This window comes from Lissotriton helveticus, chromosome 8, assembly GCF_964261635.1.
Source record: "Lissotriton helveticus chromosome 8, aLisHel1.1, whole genome shotgun sequence".
NCBI lineage: Eukaryota > Metazoa > Chordata > Amphibia > Caudata > Salamandridae > Lissotriton > Lissotriton helveticus.
The window spans coordinates 1,643,383,747-1,643,404,167 of NC_136069.1; the positions used below are offsets into that span (position 1 = coordinate 1,643,383,747).

Consider the following 20,421-nt stretch of genomic DNA (forward strand, 5'->3'; position numbering starts at 1 on the left):
CCAACAACTGTCTCTGCTTTGACAAGAGTTTCCTAATGGGAATGCTATTTCGTCTTCTGATAAATCTGAATTGGTCTACATTGTATTGAGTGCTGTAAAAAGATGGGAATGCAGCAGTAATTGCTATTGGGTTTGTCATTGTCTGGCCTTATTCAAAAACATTTTCTGATGTCACATACTTGGCTTCAGTATGTCTTAATTGTAGCATTATATGATCATTTCAGCATTTTCTCCCTATTTGTATTGTTTCAGTTTTATCCTCTGTAGAGTGATTTCTACTTTGGGGGGGAAGAGAGCATTAATATAATATTTTACCTGTAGTCGCAGTTTTAATATGGGTCACTGAGGGGTTTCGTTGTTGACAAGAATAATGGGTCTTCTTATACTTGTCATTGTTGGGCTGCTTTAACCATTTTGTTGGCTACCTGTTCACTCCTCAAGCATGCCGTCCTGTCTGCCATAATGTCATGGATGAGGCATTCATACCCTCATTGTTATAAACGTTTCGTATTTTCTTTTTCAAGTTTTAATCTTGTAGTCTTGCACATCAGTTCTCAACAGCCACAGCCAACACATGTTTCGTCGCATAAGGGGTGTAGTCCCGTGACTTCATCAAGGCTAGATCTTCCAAATAAATTCTCTTTGATATGTGGTGATAATTCCTAACCACGATGGGTTTCTGGTCTGAGCAGCATGTCAAAACGTGTAACTAATTCAATGTAAAAGTTTCCTTTGAAAAGTAGTATCCAGGTTCCTCCTTTCACATCTTCCAATTCCTCATGCCGCTCGTGCCGACTACCGAATACGGCGTCAAGCTTGTCGTGGGACTAAACCCCTTATGCGACGAAACATGTGTTGGCTGTGGCTGTTGAGAACTGATGTGCAAGACTACAAGAATAAAACTTGAAATAAAAAAAGACGAAACGTTTATAATTTATATTGTGTGATAAAATATCAATGGTTTGTTCTTAGCTAAAATAGGGAAAACATTTTGAACGTTGACGTGTGCTGGGGAGGTAATTATATGTATTACAGAGCTTAGGCTTGGATCTGTGGAGTTTGGTGGTTTTCCATACCCCGCAGCACCGTCAAATAGACAGAACCCAGATTCAATTGTGTGAATCTACCCAGAGGCGCCTTACACCAATAATCAATACCACGCTTCGGAGCACATACCCTCATTGTTTTTTGGAAACATTGACACATGCCAACAAGGAACATAAATGCTCCTTGTTGGTGTTCATTCTCTAACATGAAGTATATATATCTAAAGAACAAGGTAGAATGAAAAGAATGTCTGTATTAATGTGCAGGCAGGCCATGGAATAATCAGAACACTGCTAGGTACAAATAACGCATTTGCAAATATGCACAGCAGCCCTACTCAAATCAGAAAGTAGACTACTTCAGGGTAACTGTGTAGTCCTAGCCTACAGATTGTAGCATTGCATCCTCCATGGATACAAACAGCAATCACAGCAATCAGCTATCTCATCCTAAGGTAAGTGATCATCCCAATAAGTCTAAAAATGGCTCTAAACCCAGGTTTCAGTCACTGTTCAGTGCAGTTTTGTTTTCCACCCTGTATGAACCCTGGACATCATGCTGAGGAAGTTCTACTTGTCCCTGACCATGGAATAAATAGAACCTACCACAATATTGAAGTTTTCTATTTTAATTCTAAAGAAAATAGAGTCTTCATCAGGTTCTGACTAGGCTCTCAATATTGTCACCGGAAGGGATTTTTAAATCAAGACCACCACCGTACCCTTTCTATAGGCAGCAGGTGAGTAGGGATCATGGTGTGTGTTGCAGAATCTGATAGTATGGTCCACTTTACTGACACTGTCCCTCCTAAATTTGGGACTCTCCTCTGAGGATAGAAGCATTTCTTGGATCAGGGATATGTCTTGTTTTCTGTTCCATAGGACAATAATTTATTTTCTATTTTTCTGTAATGAGTCAGGCTATTTACATTTATGGAGAAGATTGAACAGCTCTTACCTCACATGGCTGCAGGATCAAATGTGGTAGGAGTTGGTGGATTTAGATTGAAAGGGGGTGTAATCATCAGGAATGCCAGCTCCAAATAGCAAAATGTGTTAGTTGATGTGTCAGTGCCTGATATGGGCAGATATATGACCAATATTAGTCCAAGTGTATATAGTAAGTAAGTAAGTGGCACTGTGGTAATGGCAATGAGGCATCCAATCTCAAAAGGAAAAAACAGTAAGTGAGGGTGATGTGCCGTAATGCTTGTGCCTGGGTCAGCAGGAGTGATAACGTTTTGTATGTTGGAGGTAACTATGAATGCTAGAGAGAGAAGCTCTGCTGTGGGTAGGCTAAGTGGAGAGTAGGAATAATCAAGAGAGAGGCAAACAACTACTCCAAATGGCCAATAAACGGAAATACTCTCATGCAGTGAATGCTTTGTTAGCCAAGGCAGCAAACCCATCTGTGTTAAAGTAGTACGGATCAGTACAGAGAAGGAAGTTTTCTTGACCCATTGATGAAGTATGGTGATAATTTATTTCATGTTGCAGGACATGTAATATATTTTATCAGTGCTAGTGCTGGCCCTCCGAACCAGGGTCCATCTTGTGTAAGAAGGCTTTGTGGTCAATACAAGTGGGTGGATTTCCCACCTGTATTACCGCCCTCAATCATCAGTATGGGAAAGAGAGATCATTACACAAATTCCTGTACAATTTTCTATCAGTCTAATACAACTCATCTGCTAGCCACTAGCCTCAAATATATACATTTTTTAACTCCTTCAGAAGAATCGCAGAACAAGTTCATTTTACAATATACTAATGGTATTCTTTGCTCCCCTTAACATTGGAGACAGTCATAGAAATGTTAAGGTGTATGAGTCTTTGAGAGGGGCTATGGGTACTTGATGATCTTTATCCCATTCTCTTTTCTCCTCACGCCAGCTATGTGTGTCAGGGTGGTTGATGTGTGACGTGACCGGTGTAGGTGAGGTGAGGTGAGGTGAGGTGGGTGGTCTAAATCCATCACTGAGGTGTAGAGGGAGTCTAACAAATTTTCCAAGGACCATCATCATCATTAACTTAAAATTATCTGGGCTTCCTATCAGTCTTAATCAAGGTGCTCACCAGCTCAAGTTGTTCGAATGGAATGTCCCACTTTCTCAAGCATACTTGGAGAGAGAGAAATGTTGATTTTAATTGGAAAGTTTTGTGAGGTCAATATTTTGCACTCGCTAGGGGAAAAGGGAGTATGTGCCAGATGTATGACCTTTTTTTGCAGTCACAAATGGGGAATCATCCCGTTTGCTACCACAAAATTGGTCTGCCACATGTACAAACCCTTTTTTGTGAGTCAGTAACCTATTATTGACTCGCAAAATAGGGTTTGCGTTTGGAAGGGCCATGCCAAGGGCATCCTAAGGCATTGGTTCCATTTTCCTTTAGGGAAAATGGGGTACATATTTAAAAAAAAAAGCCTGCTTTGTTTAAAAAGCAGTCACACACATGGTGGTCTGCTGAACCCAGCAGGCAGGCCACCGGGGAGTGCTAGCCACTCCCAACTGGTTCGCAAATTACACCTGCCCCATGAATATAAATGAGGCATACAATTTGCGACCCCATTAGGAATTGCAAACAGTGTCTAAGACAAGTTGTAAATTACGTTTAGTGAGCCGCAAAAACAACACAATTTGCGACTCGCAAATTGTAACGGTCGTAGATTTTGTCTTATGTTTCTTTGCCAATAACACATCTTAGCAGGTTTACTGATGGTGCAAAACAATATGCTGTATTTTGTATTGTCTTGGTCCATCCCTTAAATTCCAGCTCCCTCGTTATCCTTGAAACCTTTTTGAACTTCACGGATGGACATTTTAGCGCAGTCATTCTGTGTAAGTAGTGAGTGAGCAGGGTAACCATGCCATCTGCCTCCATTTTTCCTCTTCTTATCTTCCAAAATCAGAGAATTTCTGATACAGATTTCTGTGGTCTTGTTCCAGTTTAGAGATTCCACTACATTCTGTTATATCTTTGCTAGTTTGTCTTCAGTCTAGTTGGGAATTAAATGCAACTGTATTGTCCTTATTAGAAATTACATCCATGCTTTTATTAGCATGGTATCCTCTACAGAACCATCAGAGGGCTTGATGGGTGTAATTTCTCTCATAATATTTTCCAGCATCACTTCTGACACCTTGGAAACAAGTGAATCTTTTTTCTGCTCATGCATTTTACCCACCCCTTCTTCAGACAAAAAGTAGATGCTTAGTTGTTCTTGGGCAACGCATGCAAGGAGTAGGCTTGTGCACAGTCAGAGCCACTACTAAAAGGTGGGCCACAACCAGCACTTAACTCTCTAAAGGCAGACACTTTGCTGTTTACATTTGATTCAACAGTAAATCCAGGCCTGTCGTGTATGTATCATTATCCGTTAAACAGCCCAACATACCTGGGCAGATGTCAGAGGCAAAGCAAGTATAATAGCACTAACAGGAAATGTCACCTGTCCTGGTATAGCTGTTTGTTTTTTCATCACTTGTTAACAAGAAGTAGTGTCTAAGTATATGTTGAACAGTTGAAAGGCATGGTAATAGATGCACAGCCCCAAAGGTGCATCCTGAATATCCAGTTTTAGTGAGGATAAAGAGGTGTAGCATCCAGCGTGCCTTATGTGCATCCATTGACTGCTGTAATGCCTGTGACCTCCACACTTTCCTCTTTCTGGATGTCATATTCCCATCGAGAGGTGCTTTCTTAACAGCCCTATCTTGAAACTGGATTTACTGGTGCAAATGATTGCCCTGCCTTGAGACCTTTTTCAGGTGCTTACAGTTAGCCACCTAAGCTTGTTCTCAAGGTATGAGGGCCTTCACAGCCCCAATGTCGCAGACCGTGGTGCAATCTTTTTCTGGCTCCCCCAATGCTTGCATAGTATGCACTTCTAAGGGAAGAAAGTGGCCACCACTCCGAAGACCATTTGGAGGCACTATTTTCAGCGAGAGACGTGTCACATCTCTTGATCTCATCAACAAACTTGTAAAGATGCAGTAAAAGACACAGTGAGGTAAGATTGTCACTCCTGCTTGTCTCAAGGATTCGTTTGAGTCCTGTGGTACTTCCCTGCACAGTTCCTAATCTTAAGACTGCATCAGCATGTTGAATAGCTTTTTGTCTCCCTGTTTGTCTTTTTTTGCACATAGAACTAGTGGGGACCAGCCTTGGGGAATCAGAGCCTGACTTCAGATTACTTTTCTTACTGACTGTGGCAGTACCTGGGTGATTCAGACTGTAGTTAGATGGGATTTTCACAGTGGCCTTTCCTTGAAAGCTTCCTTAATATATGATTATCTAATTACGCAGACATGTTATAGAGAGTAGGAGTTAAATGTATTGATAAATGTGTTTAAATTGGAAGAGAGATCTCACAAAATCAACCTCAGATTTGGTAGCGTTATCAAAGCCACATAAACATCTCAATGATAATAAATATAGTCACTATGGCCAGGGAGGTTTAAAAGGAGACCTATTGTAAGGAATATAGCTCCGAATATTCTGATCTGAGGTAACTCGCAATTATTGCATTTTTGGATGGCTTTTGGTGTTCCTGAGTCTAAACAATGTAAAATTGGAATCTGAAAGCCCTTAGATTTAGGAAAGAATAAATGTCTCCTTTCAGAATTGCTGGAAAGTAGATTATTAGTAGTGATAAGTAGTGACTTACCACTCCTAAGAGGGACACAAACATATTAAATGGACAGTCAAGGTCTCATCAGATTATGCCCCGGATCAGCCCTTGGTAGAGTGCAACAAGCAGGCAGCCATAACATAGGATACTGGTTTGTAAAGCTTTTAGAAAATCAATACATTAAATAAGTAAGATACAACACACAATAGAAATCCAACTCCAATTTACAAAAACAGGTTATATTTTTATGAACAAATAGACAGCAAAATGACAAAAATCCAATTTAGTAATTGTTAAAGAATAAGCACTTTCTAGTGCTTAAAAAACAATACTTCCAAATTGGGACATCTGGTTGCGCTTGCTCAGGATAAAGTCAACGTTTGAGGTCAATCGGGATGGATCCCTGATCGAATACAGTAAGCAGGTGACATACATCAACATTTTTCCCATGCACTTAGTTGTTTTTCCGAAGTTTTTTCCACTTGACGTCAAGCAGGGCTCCTATTCAAACTAGATTCACATCAATATAATTTGCTTGATTTTCTGCATGGCCCTGGTGAACTCCTAGAAGTCTTATGCCCCAAAGCTTTCTGTAGGGAGAACCTGAAGTCCAGGCCGGGTCATGGTTAAAGATTGCCAGCTTGACTCTTAATGTCAATTTGGTCACCTTATGGAGCATTTTTCCGAAAAGTTCCCAAACTTCTGAATTTTCTTCCAGAAGGTTTACTTGAAGGTTCAAATTATCCACAACACCAATCCAGTATGGCTAGATTTTCTGGGAATGTCCTTGGGATGTTGGGACTACAATGACACCTATCCAAATCCTTAAAAGTCCGCTGGACGCACCAGGATGGGAATGTTTTGGTGGAGATCATGCAGGTGGGCTCGGTTAACCTGTAGCTTGCAGGCAGTCCACTCCCTAATCCTTCTTGAAGCCAGGTAAAGTCGTTAGGGCTGTAGTTCCATAATGTGCAGCAGGTTCAGTCCTTCAGGGTGTGGAATTTTGGGGTGCAGATCAGGCTTTCAGCAGGGAAGTCTTTCTTCTCCTTGTAGTTTCAGGCAGCAAATCTGAGTTGCTTGGCAACTCTTCCATATTCATGCAGTGTATCTGGCCATCAAGCGGTGGGCATCCCTGACCAATGGGAAGCAGGGTGCCATCCAGGTGCATGACCACGTCCTCCAAATTGTGGCATATACTTGAACCAGAAAGCACCATTCTTCCAAAATCCAAAATTGGAAAAGCCTCTCCTTAGAGGTTAGATAAGGCTAAGCCAACCCACTGGCGTAGCTAAGGTTACCTAACACACCCTTCCAGTCTTCTCTCTAATATAATTACAGGGGCTCCTGTATAACTGGGGTGGCAAAATGTGGAGGTGAGCCCGTGCTGGCCTAAATTGTCATTCTGTGTTTGAAGACCACGTTGGCCACTCCACCCCGCATGCTGCCTGTAGATTCTTGACTGCAGTTCTCCTCCCATGGGAAATCCTTTGTCTCTCTAGCAGGCATCTTCACACCTCATTAAGATATCTTGGGTCAGCCTGACAGAGGATAGCAAATCCTGATCTGTTTCTGCCTATGAAGCTCGCAGACACACACAACACTAGCGCCGGGACACCTTTTAGGTAGCTGTGCACTTTACAAATATATATTTTATTGTATTGTATGGAGAGCGCAGCTGGCAGGCTGGGTTTTGTCTTACAGAAAAGAAAGCTTAAGAACTTATTTTCTGTGATAGTTATCATAAATCAGTTGACAATTGTGCACAGCTCATGTGGTAGACATTTTCCATTTTGTTTTTGGGTGCAGACAAGTGCATTTAGTTGGACTACCTAAAACAAAATGGCCACTGTGGTCTGAAATGAATAATGGTTGATGATTCCTCCATCATTAATTTCGAAATAAGTTATTCGATACTTTAATGCCCATAAAATGATTGCAGTTCAGGAACTGAAATCAAAAACATTAAACATTTCTATACATTGGACCCACTTAAAAAGACACCAAATCTGTGTTTTCTGCTTTGTAAATCTTATGTTTATTGAATTTGCTCACTAAATGGCAACTCCTGTAGCAATAGGAGTAAATTACAGGGCAGCAGTTATACAACATCTCCAGTTCCTTGATAAGGGAGATGTATTAATATTTGTGGTCAATGCACATGCTATATACAACTCATATTTGTAACTCCTAGGTTTGATTCTGTAGATGCCGCTAAAGGGCATTTTCACACATGTACACATGCAGTTGAACCCTCAGAACGTAGGTCAAATCTGTACTTCGAAATTCCTTTGACCTATGAAGAACACCAAACTTGGTTTGGTGGTCACTTATTCCACAGATCTCAGAATGTCAGACTAAGTCCTCTCAGTAATGAATGAGCCAACTGGCCCAGGATTGGCAGGGTACCCATCTCTGCCTAATCCACAGAAATTACAGTATGCAGTGTTTATAATATTATTAAATCAAATAGCATTTCTGTATAGACAACTCAAACAGTATGTACTGCAAAATATAGAAAGCAGAGCAGTTCCCGTTGTACCTGCACCATAGGGCCATGTTGCCAAACAGCTATTCATCCCACAGACTGTAAATGTTGTCAAGGGCAAAGTGCCAGTGAAACAAGATGAAATTGCCTTCTGGATTGCTTGCAAGTCCATTTATTTAGAAGGGTTCTATACTCATACAACACTCCAAGACAAGCCCAGAATCCTAACTATGGGTCTTCCCCTTCGAATTGTGCAACCTGTAGAGGAGTGCAACTACTATGGAGGTTAGCATGTATTTAGACTGCTATGCACAGAACTCCCTCATTAGTCATTCTTCCAGATATATTAAGACAATTACAAAATGAACAAAAAGGTCTGACTTTAGTCATGAAATTAATGATGAATTTTGAAACAGTTTCTTTAATTATTCTGAGTAACTTCTGCAGAGAAGCAGCAGCTCTGGTATTTCCCAACACTTGCAGCAATTCCTGTATAATAACTTGAATGAGAGTTAAAAGCAATTATTTCTGGAACATACACATCTGTGGACCTTAAAACTCCAGGATCATGAGCCATCAAACCAGATCTCAGAACAAAAGGTAAAAATGAGGGTTCAAGTAAAGAAAAAACGAAATCTAAAATGAATAAAGAGCAAAGGATGAAACAGAGAACAGAGTCTGAATCTCCATCAATATGGTATGGGTGGTTACAATTTGAGGGAACATGATAAAATTAAAAAGCTGACTCAGTATCATTATTCTGATAGTTCTTCCCATTTTTCGAGGACTTTGATAGTAGAAGGGCTCAAATGAGTGAACAGTTTGAGCAATGCAGAATAGAAGAATATAGCAAGCAGAATAGAAGATCAGGACATGATGCTCAATTTAGTTTTAAAAAGGAAGAAAACATTTCCAACACCTAGACGCAGTTAACAAAGAAGAAAGCAGCTAGACTATCTAGGAAACATGATGAAAAATTGGATTGTTGATTGACTGAGGTGTGAGTTCTGGTCAAGCAACAGTCAATGTCTGATGCAGGGTGAACCACAAAAAGTCACTAAATTAACCTGTGCCTAAATCTGGGTAGCTTGGCACAAACAGAAGTCAAGGCTTAAATTATAGGCAATGCGTAAAGTATTTGCAGAACACAAACAGTAATGAAGTGAAAACACAACAGGGAAACATCCTACCCCAATTTAGATAAATAGGTAAATTGTAATACATTTTTGACACCAAAATGACAAACATTCAATCAGTAGTGCTGGAGCTATGAATGATTGAAGACTTTAGTGAGAATAGCTCTGAAGACCAGCAAAAGAACAACTATGAACGTCTGGTCAAGCTGTTCCCAGTAAAGTCACAAGTTCAGGCTGATGGCGAAGGAGAGCAAATTAGCTCCAGTATCCAGGTTAGCTTATAAAACACGCAAAGGCACATGCAAAATTATATATGCAGCAATTTTAGTAGTAATAATATAGTCTTCGAAAGATGATTTTTCTTAAATCTTGCTCTATGTGAGGGCTTTATTGCATTCCCAAGAGATCTTCAAAATAGCCAACACACGTTTAGTTGTAATCATGACTTTCAAGGGGCAGAATATCACAGTTTCCAATGTAAGGACAGCAATGTATTCAAGTATTACAAACCACATGGGTAAACTGGTGGATTGCGCTACTTGAATAAATTGCTGCCTTTACATTGGAAAATTGTGATATAGAGGCCTGACAAAGTCGGGATGAAGACAAAATGTGTGATAGCTATTGTGAAGAACCCTTGGTAATGCAATGTAGTCTTTGCAAAGAGCCAGATTGAAGAACAACTATCTTTCAAAGACTATATTATTAGGACTAAAATTGCTGCATATATAATTTTTGCTAGTGCCTTTGGGGGTTTTATAAGCTATTATGGAACCTTGAGAGGGGCTCCAATTTGCAAATATTGGGTGAATGTTCCTTCCTTGCATGTACAGCATTTAGTTAGCATATGCCTCATAGAATCTTTGGTACTACTCATGTGAGCACCTGGTGTACCTCTTTTGCACCCCCTTTTTTCAGCAGCACAGTTTCCAGGTTAGGCCTGCTAAATGTTTACCTTCTCTAATCAATGCCAAGTGTCCCATTTGCAGTAGAAAAGTAGCAGGGAGAGCATCATGGGAGGCTGCCTTTGTAGAGTGAAGAGCAGACCAGTTGTCACAGACAGGCATTGCTAGAGCGTTGTGTTGGCGTGTAAAGCAAGTGATCAATGCTGTAGCATGAAGGGTCTGGCTGACAGAGCTTCACATTGAATTGTGGTGTGAGCAGTGACGTTTTAGTGTTAACTGGTCCATTTGTAGTCGCAAAGAGCACAAAAGCTTATATACAGCTCTCTAAGCCACACCAAGGATCCAAGACCTGGTAACTCTTGACAGTCAGAAACTCACTTCAGCTGAGCACAGGTGCTGGTGCTTGATGTTTGTGAGTTGTGATGTCCTCGATGTCAGATTAGGAGGCGAGAAGACTAGCTCTTAGTGTCTCTCTGATAGCCTTGGGATTAAGATGAAGTTGCAGGTCCAGTTCTCCTTCTGCAGCCAAGAGAGCTGCAGGTTAGAAAGGAAGCAGTTCATCAAGGCAGCATAAGGTTCAGAAGTCCAGAAGAGTTTCAGTCCTTTTAGCAGCACAGTGATCCTGCCTCTTGGCAGAGTATCCACAGGTCCAGAAGTGTGCTGAAGTGTTGGTGTCTGAGATCCCCTTTTTAAACCCATATGCCTTGGTTCTGGAAGGTGGGAGAAGTTCCAGACAGTAGGTTTGAAGTGCATTGAACTTCCTGCCTTACCTGGCTCCCATCTGGCCAGGTAAAGCAGAGCAGAGCACAGGCTATTCAGTTGCAAGTGGGGCTGTGCTGAGCTTCACACTCCCCTATCCTGCCAGCAAATGGTCCATTCAGCACATATAATCCCTCTACTGTGTGACTGTCTGGGAGGAATTCAAATTGTCTGTCAGATACACCCACTTATGTGACCCAAGCCAGACTACAGGCACAAAGGGCTAAGTGCAGACAAATGTTAACTTTCTAAAAAGACAAACACACCATAGACAATTTTCTTTAACAAATTACAATAGTCAAGACATCATGAAATTGCAATTTTCATGAATTCAATACAAAAAACATTAACCATTTGCACCTTAGACATACACATACAACTAATAAACATATAGTTATCCAATTTTGTAGACCAAACATATTTTATCAACAGGGATATATATATATATATTTTTTTTTTCAATCTTTTGTTTATTGGTTTTAATTACAGCCATACATACATGATTGGACGACATGTGCAAGATAATAAACATATTAACTGAGCAGACATTGATTTTCATTGCACCTCAGACAGTACTCTCCCGTTCTGCATGTCTATGCATCTCCATTTCAACAGTAGGCGAAACACATGGATCCCCTCTATATTTATTCCATTGTGACCACTTCCTATCCATTTCTTGGGTCATCCCCTAGCCTTAAAAACCTCAGTTTCTGCCAGCATGCATCTATCCATTTCTTTTACCCATATGGTAACGAGCAGTGGAATCGCTCTGCCCAACCTTTCGCCAGCTCCGTTTCACCAATGTGTACCCCAGTGTTGTGAATTGCTGTTCGACTTCCGTGAGGTCAGTTGCCTCCCATGTGTTCAACAGACTTAGTTGTGGCTTCAATACTGTTTCCTTTCTCAAGCCCCCCTGCATGTGTTCTGAGGCTTCCTCCCATAGGGCACATATCTTTGGGCAGCTCCACAGCGTATGATAAAATGTGGCCTGTTGTCCGAATCCCCTCAGACAAAGATCATCAGGTCTTAATCCTATTTTCACCATCACTTTCCCTGTGATGTATGATCAGTGGAGTATCTTAAGCTGTATCAGCTTGAATCTAAGAGGGATGGCCGCTTCTCGAAGGTACATAAGAGCCGTTTGCCAATCCTCGTCGACCATTGGACCTAAGTCGTCCTGCCACCGCTCTCTGAGCAACGGGGATATTTTTTGAGTGTCTGGACAATGTATTATTCAAGGACAAATTTCCTCAAATACTGTAATTGAAATTTATACAAATTCCTCCGTATCTCGAAATGCCAACGCATTTCAGGACCTAGCTGCTGGTACTGAGCCTCTTATGAGGGCTTCATATAAATGTTCAGGATATTCTAAAAAACAAATAAATAAATGATGCAAAAACAGCATCAACCCACCAAGCCGTTTTACCATATATAATACTGACTATGCATGTTGTCTACCTGATTTCCAACATAGAGCAGCCGCTCTAGGCTTTATTTTCAGAATTAGGTTTTAAATATTCAGGAGCGCCATGCTGCCTGTGCCCATGTGTAATTCTGAAAAAATTTCGAAAACAACCAAGGAATAGTCACATTAGCTCTATTTATAAATATTCAACAAGGTAGCAAAAACTGGTTTAAGAATGTACCTTCTGCTATCCTTGAGGTAGGCCTCACAGGAGTGATCAATTAATGTAGGAATTTCTCACTACCAGGATGTGTAACACTTAAAAATACATGCCCACATTTTTTGTTACATAGCACCCTGCCCAAAGGGCTACTTAGGGCCTAGTTGTTAACCTTCACTCACATGAAATCCAAGTTGTTCAACTTGAGAGATGAGACGCTAATTCTCTTCCGCCCCTAAAAACCTATACTAGCCCAACTGGATGTACAAGAATAGATTCCCTGGGGAAGGGGGGAAAAATGGGACAAAATAATAAACAAAAAAGAAACACTCCTCTGGTTACGGCAAACGTTGATTAGACGTCACTCCTTTCTAACTTAAAAACCTTCAGCAAGTCTTACTTCTGGGAGTTGACAAATACATCTAAAACATAAGCTAATATGTTATCACACTTCTCTTATAAAAACCATGTCTTGTCTTTTTCTCTATATGTTTATAACATTAGTTAAGAAGATACCTTTGTATAAAACGTGATTCTGATTCACCATAAGGAGTTTTTATGACAAAATGTTATTATCCTTATCAAAGTAAAAACAAAAGAGACACAGGGCGAATCCTCATTACTCAGTATGCGGATGGGCTATGTTCTTAGTACAAACCTCAACACTAGTTTAGGGTGAGTTGTATGTAATAAAAGGAAAGTTTAAAGCCAGGCAAGAGAGATTTAATGTCAAGTTGACATGGCAGTTTAAAACAGCATTCAGGCTGCTATGGCAGGCCTGGGGCATGTTTTAAATTGCTACTTAAGTGGTCGACACAATAAGTGCTGCCGGCTCACATGTACCATTTAATTTACAGGCCCTAGGTATATCGTTTTAACTCTATAAGGGTCCTCAAAGTAAATTAAATATGACAAATGGGTAGAAGCCAACTTAGCCATGCTTTAGGGGAGTGAGCACAGCACTTTAGCATAGGGGTAAAGTGTGCAGAGTCCTAAGTCCAACAAAATCAAGTTAAAAAAAATGGAATAGAGGCAAAAGGTTTGGGGGAAACCACCCTAAGACTGACAGGTCTAACAAACATGCTGTGCACACTATTGGAAACTTCTGTGGAATGGGCCATGGGCCACAGCACTTCTGGACAGTGATGAAGAAGTAGCTATACTTCACCAGCTTCACTAAGGGCCATATGAATAATGTAGTGGCGGAGTGAGGAGTTAGCGTTTCTGGCTTAACGCCTCTCTGTGCCACTTCTGAAATACAAGGCTGTACCATATTTACAAGAATGTAGTACAGCCTTCCATTTCCTCCTGCGACGCTGCTAAGTTTAGCAACTTAGTGCCAACGCAGGTACCCTTGCACCATAGTGCAAGGGTGTCTGCATGCAGGGGAGGATTGTTTATTTGTAGGAAGGTGCCGCTTCCTGCATATAAAAAAACATAAAATGCCATTCTATCAGTTTCATGTGTGCTGTTTCATGCAGCACACATGAAAGTAACAAAATTGAATTTTTTTAAAAGATTGTTTATTTACAAGAAGGGACACCTTTCTGTACATAAACAAGCCATGGCAATTTGCTTTTTCCTTCAGTGCTGCACAAGGCAGCACATTTGGAAAAAGCAAAAACAAGGATAAATAATGTATTGATCCTTGTTTTGCCAACTTAACAACAGCATTTTCCTGGTATTAATTTTGGCACTGCCTCCTATGTGTGCTACCCTTGTACATAGAGGGCAACCCACTGCCCACCCATTTCATGCTAACATAGAGGACCTTATTTACACTTTAAATGGCTTAAAGCTGCCTTGTATATAAGGTGCAGCCCCCATCGCCACCACACGTTGGTAACTGTGACATCTGTCCCTAAGAGTTTCTGGTGGTGAATCCAGTTCCAGAATACCTACAGGTTGCAACCCTAGATAGATGTTTAATTCCTCCAGACAGGGTTTATGATGTAAAAATACAGTATAAGGTGGCATATGATCCTTATGGCATCATAGTTGCAGAAGACAAACTGCGTCCAGACTTAATGAGGGATGCACCTTGAGGTGAGGAAGTAACAAAAGTAGTATTTTCCTCTTCAGTTCCTAAACAAATCTGGGAAATATATGCAAGGGAGTGGGCTCTGAAACAGGCTCCACCCTTCTTCAGAAATAAAGTAGGGTGGTATAAAAAGTCTATTTCACATCTAACTCCTTTACAGAGTGAACCCCAAATAAAGGCTCAATATCCACTGAATCCAGACAAAAGGCATGATAAAAAATATTTTAGTGACGTCACAATATCAGTGTATTATAGTGCCTTGTAGTTCATCAATGAATACCCCGCTCTTCCCAGTTTCAAAACCTGACAGATCCTATGATAAAGTGTTAGATTATAGGAATTAATGCACATATACACACCTATGTTGTACAAAATGTTCAAAGTACAGGATAATAATAACCTGGTGTGGGAAAAATATAACATAACTCTGGGCCATGGGCAGTTCACTCTCCTCAGGGCAATTTCTATTCTTAGATGAGACCTAAATTTTGATGCAAGGTGGGCATATGGCTGTGCAATAATAACTTCAAATTGTAGGTTTACCACCCCTTCCCTGGTTACCCCAAGAATATAGTTAAGGGAAGTGTACATATCATGTGGTAGGCACCCAACATGCACATCAGCAGTAAAAGGTGGGGTGACAGATACCGAAATCAAAAAGGTGATTGGACAGATACTGTTGATTATACTATTTGGGTGGTATACACAAGAAGGTGGCTATCGCACATATAACTGTATAGATATGTTTATCAAATGGTATAAAGCAAAGAATAATTGTAAAGCTATGCATCTAAAGGACTGAAAATCGATGAAGAATAACATATATATTGTCTACTTCAGTGTTCAGTCCCTGATGATGTTGAGCTTCTTTTTAATAGTTTGCAAGGGACTGCATGTGTTTGAATGATTGTGTTTGACAATTGTATCTTTTAGGGAGGGAGGGGTTGGCATGTATTAGTTTGTAAATGATGTACCACTGTATATTTGTTATTTTATGATATAATGGCAAAGTATGTAAATGTCTGTATTCAAAGAATAGATTCACATTGGATGTGAAAAATGTGACTGTGATTGGATAAATATATATTTCTTTGAGGTTTTTATTGTGTTCTTTTGGCTCTGCATTAGTGGCTGGATTGGTTATCTTTTTTTACTCATAGAACATGAAAGAAATAAGTACTTGGCTGGTTTCTTCTGTAGTGTGCCTGGTTCTCCTGTCCCACACTTCATATCATTGGTTTCAGGGGCCCTTTGCTGTCCTACTTATAATCAGGGATACTGTGTTTGCTCGGGCAATATGAATGTATTACTCACATTTCTCTCAGAAAGAAAATGGATTAATAGAGAGTGCCAATGGTATTATTAAACAAGCCTTAACCGCTCGGATGTTAAGTACAGCGCTGAATTTACTACATAATCTAAAAGGGGTCCAGAGAAATTTATATAATTTTCCTAGAAGAATATTAGATGGCCATACCCTATAGTAAGAAACCAAAATGTTTTTATTTTATATTTCTGTGTTATTCTATCCCCCTAAAAAGGCAAAGTAGAATTAGTGAAAAACTCCAGAAAAACGGCAAACCTTGCCCTTATATAAACACTAAAATACCAATACTGGTTGGCATTTATTAAAAAAAATTCTATAGGTTACAACCATGTATTTTTTAATTTCACTCACAGTTTGAAGCACATATTAGTTGTAGCACTGTTGCACATACCATCAACCCGCTCCGCTGTAATTCAGGCGTTGTAGCACGCTGGGGAGGCATTCGGCCACCCCAGCGGGGACCCTATGATGAAGCATTTCACCAACTAGTGGTGAGTGAGGGTCCTTTTATAAGAGAAAGTTTCCTTTCTCTTTTTGTGTTCATATAAGGGCAAGGTTCGCCCTTTTACTGGAGTTTTTCACTAATTCTACTTTGCCTTTTTAGGGGGATAGGATAACACAGAAATATAAAATAAAATTTTTAGGGTTTCTTACTTTTTCACCTAGTCACTCTTCAGTTGTTTCAAAAATTTATGATAGGGGTACAGGAATGACTTTCCATACCCTTACTCTCTAGTTGATTTTTTGCATACCCTATAGTACTCAAAATATCTATGTGTATACCTGATACTGGGAAGGGAGCATAAGAACAGATGTTTAGCCTGGGTCACCAGTTAACTGTTTAGTAGAGCATCCAGGAGGTCAGAGATACGCTGTCTCATTTGAAGCATTCTGATCCGGCAGTCAGGAAAGAAAATGTCTTTAAAGCTGCTGATGGGTGCATACCCAAAGTAGGTGATCTAGTTCAATAACAGATCTCCAATAAACAAGTATTTGAGACCACTCATTTCAGTTTTCTGGGGATAGAAAGTACACAAACTGTCATTTTGCTTCCCTTTCCTGTTTAAAAAAAAAACTGAAATGTGTCTATTAATAACATTATATAGCATTATGTGGCCGATTTGTTGAGCAGACCACCTGTGAGACAAAGAATCCTTCACAGTAGAGACTAACAACCTTTTCCCAATCTAGAGCATCTATCTCTGAAAGATTCCAATGATTTTGATAGCTTGAGTCACAATCCTGGGACAATCAAGTCCACTGTATATTCAGCTTTACACCAAGTACCAGATTCTATGGAGGAACTTGAGTGCATTTTGGCAATTTAAATAGTCCCAACTACCGCTGTGGTTTAATATGAACCCCAACTGAACAAATACTGATGAAAATGATGCTATGTTATTTTCTTTTTGTTTTTCTATTTTGTGAAGAGCTAACTCTGATGGCCCAATAAACTTCTGTTCATATTTCCCTCTTATATGCCTGTTCCCTTGTATTCAGGTCCTACTGTAATTACCCATTAAACCGTTGTACTATTTTCATCAATATACATAATTTTGGCAAGTATGCTTCAATTATTATATGTTTGCATCAATCAATCAGGGGTTTATAAAGCAGACTACTCACCGTGAGGGTCCCAAGGTGCTGAGGGGGTACAGGTCCGGATCAGTGGAAGAGCCAGGTCTTGAGGTTCTTCCTGAAGATGTGCAGAGTGTGGGGGCGTCTCACGTTGGCTGGGAGCTTGTTCCAGGTATTTGCTGAGACATAGGAGAAGGCTCTTCATGTGCTTGTTTAATGGGGTTCTGAGGACGAGTCTTGCTGTGGTGTTCGGATGGTTTGGAGCTTGTGTAGCAGGGTTTTGTTGATTCCGGCATAGAGGGCTTTACCCTAGTCCAGTCTGCTAGTTCCGAGAGCGTGGGTGAAGGTCTCTCTGCATTCGTGGGGGATCCACTGATGGTATTGTGGAGGATGCTTAGGGAGTTGAAGCAGGTCGAGGCAACAGCGTTGATATGGCGTGTCATAGTGATGGAGGAGTCTAGGATGATGCAGAGATTCCGGGAGTGGTCCGTCGGGTGAGTGGGTTTCCGAGGGCAGGGGGCCACAAGGAGTTGTCCCACGCCATGGGGGAGGGACCAAGGATGAGGACCTTGGTCTTCTCCATTATCAGTTTTAGGCAGCTGTATGTTAAGGTCCTTACCATGACCTTTACAGCTATTTTTGAGCAGTCCGACATATATACTGTGATTGACCTTTGTTGACTTCATTTTTGGTGATTGGCATTTTTTCACTTGTTTGGTCCTCTGCTTTAAGTATATTATATATCTCTTCACTGCTCTCTGTAATGGTTTTTCCTTTTCATAACACTATAAGAAAATCACTCTGACTTTGAAATAGATGTTACACACTCAACAGTCACTCAGCACAATTGATTGCTCCTTTCTTATTGTTGGTTTGATGACAGGTATCTAATACCATTATAGTCTTGCTTCTTGATCGCAACAGGATTGTGTTTCCTTCTAATGTGGCTCATTATGCTGTCTGCTGTTTTCTTATTACAGAATGGACATTTTGGGGCAGATTTACAAGCCCCTTGTGCCGCGGTGCATCACATTGCGTGACGCACCGGTGCCGCAACCTGCTGAGTGACATTTACAAGCACAGGTAAAGTGACTTAACCTGTGCTTGTAAAAACTGCCCCTGTTCATGCAACACTTTGCGTGTTAGGAGCATGACATGGGTGTTGCTGTGAGTGTTCCCATGCAACACCTATGTCCACTGATTCATTTCCAGATTTACGAGAATTCGTAAATCTTGAAATGCGTCAGAATGCAACACCACCCTAGTGGTGGCGTAGCTCGGTACAACAAGAAGAATTATTCTAATTTCTCCATTTTTTTTCCTCTTTCAATGCGTGCTGCTTTCGACAGCACACATTGGAAGAGGAAATCAACTCAATTTATTGTTTTCTTGCAGGAAGGTGCTCCTTCCTGCACATAAATAATCTTCCCACAACGCAGGCATCCTTGCATCATGGTGTAAGGGTGCCAGCGCCGGCGCATGGCAGCAGGTTGTGCGCCAGTGCAGGGGGAAGCACAGAGATGCCACATATTGTTGAAAATATGTTGCATTCCTGTGCTTTGAAACTAACACAGTGCGGCGGAGAAAAACGACTTGCAGCACCGCGCTGTGTTCGTTTCTTGTAGATCTGCCCCTAAGTTATTGAGAAAACTGTGCTTCGAGAACTGCAACTGCAACTGCATTGTTCTTCTCACAGTGTGTGACAGAATTGTTATGCTGAGAACTTAACCACATTTCCTATGCTGGATAGCATGGTTTAAGAGAAATGATTTATAAAATAGCGGAACTTACAGAGTTACTGCAGATCCTCTATGTTTTAAAACTGAAATGGATAACATAATAATACCTGTTTCCATTTCAGATAAATTGAACATTCAAATGGTAAAAAATGTATGATGTTAGATCTACAAGCTTACACAGCCCTCAACAAGGAGAATCCTTATTTAAACGCTAATAATTATAAATAAATGTATTACTATCATCACTTTGGCCATCATTACATACTCAGAACTAACAACTAGCTATCCCCAAGAGATATACAATTACACATAGTGAGAACATTGCCAAGCACAGTCTTAAAATAGTCACCCACATTTCCTGAAGACATTTCCTTATTTCAACAGTGCTGACAGGTCAGTGCCTTCAACTTTTTATTATTCAGCAGAGTTCCAAAGAACCTTAATACTAATAACAAACGTATTTACTCACAAGAATGAATTTAAAATCTTGCTTACAAGCATATGAGTAATAGAAGAAAATATTGATAAACAAAGGATTGGAGGAACCAAATGTTGGCATATTCAAGATAAAGAAGCCCTAGTCATAGCATGCATATAACCCATAGAAATACTCTTTTGTGAATAAAACAATCCAGCAGACAACTTATTTGGGATTTGGGTTTGCAAGGGACTTAACAATAAACTCTATTTCAAATTGGCAGGTAAGAGTAAACATTCCATATGGTATTTTTAATGACATGATACAGAATGGTATATAAATAAAGAGAGGGGCGCCAGGAGCCAGTTAAGGTCCAGTGCCCTTGCTCCAAGTGCTAGACGTGAAGTCAAAATGGGGGACATTGTTCCTGAGGAGTGGTGCCAAGCAAAAAAGGAAAATTTACTTTTGCCCCGTAGGTAGTGTGTCTGCTGAGTGTGTTTTCAGTGCTTCTGGTGCAGTTGTCACAGTGAGAAGGAGCAGTCCCTTGCCCCAAAATGTGGAGATAAAAACCAAGATCAGATCAGGTAAATGGCATGCATTGCACACTGAGTGATTGCTGTTTGTGGGAGTGTTTTCAGATAATTCATGTGGTGTCAGGAAGTGACACTGGGTGCTTGTTTAACTAAAACTATTAAGCCTAATTATGTTTGTGATGACTTACAATGT

At 40.4% G+C, this 20,421-nt stretch overlaps 1 protein-coding gene across 1 annotated transcript in view; it reads left to right on the forward strand.

The window, feature by feature from the left end:
- The first annotated feature begins 9,437 nt into the window (after nucleotides 1–9,437).
- LOC144774053 (olfactory receptor 56A1-like) overlaps nucleotides 9,438–20,421 on the forward strand; it is a 61,569-nt gene continuing 50,585 nt past the window's right edge. The window contains exon 1 of the mRNA XM_078659085.1: nucleotides 9,438–9,572. Within this exon, the coding sequence (XP_078515211.1) occupies nucleotides 9,438–9,572 (135 nt within the window). The remainder of the gene's footprint in view (nucleotides 9,573–20,421) is intronic.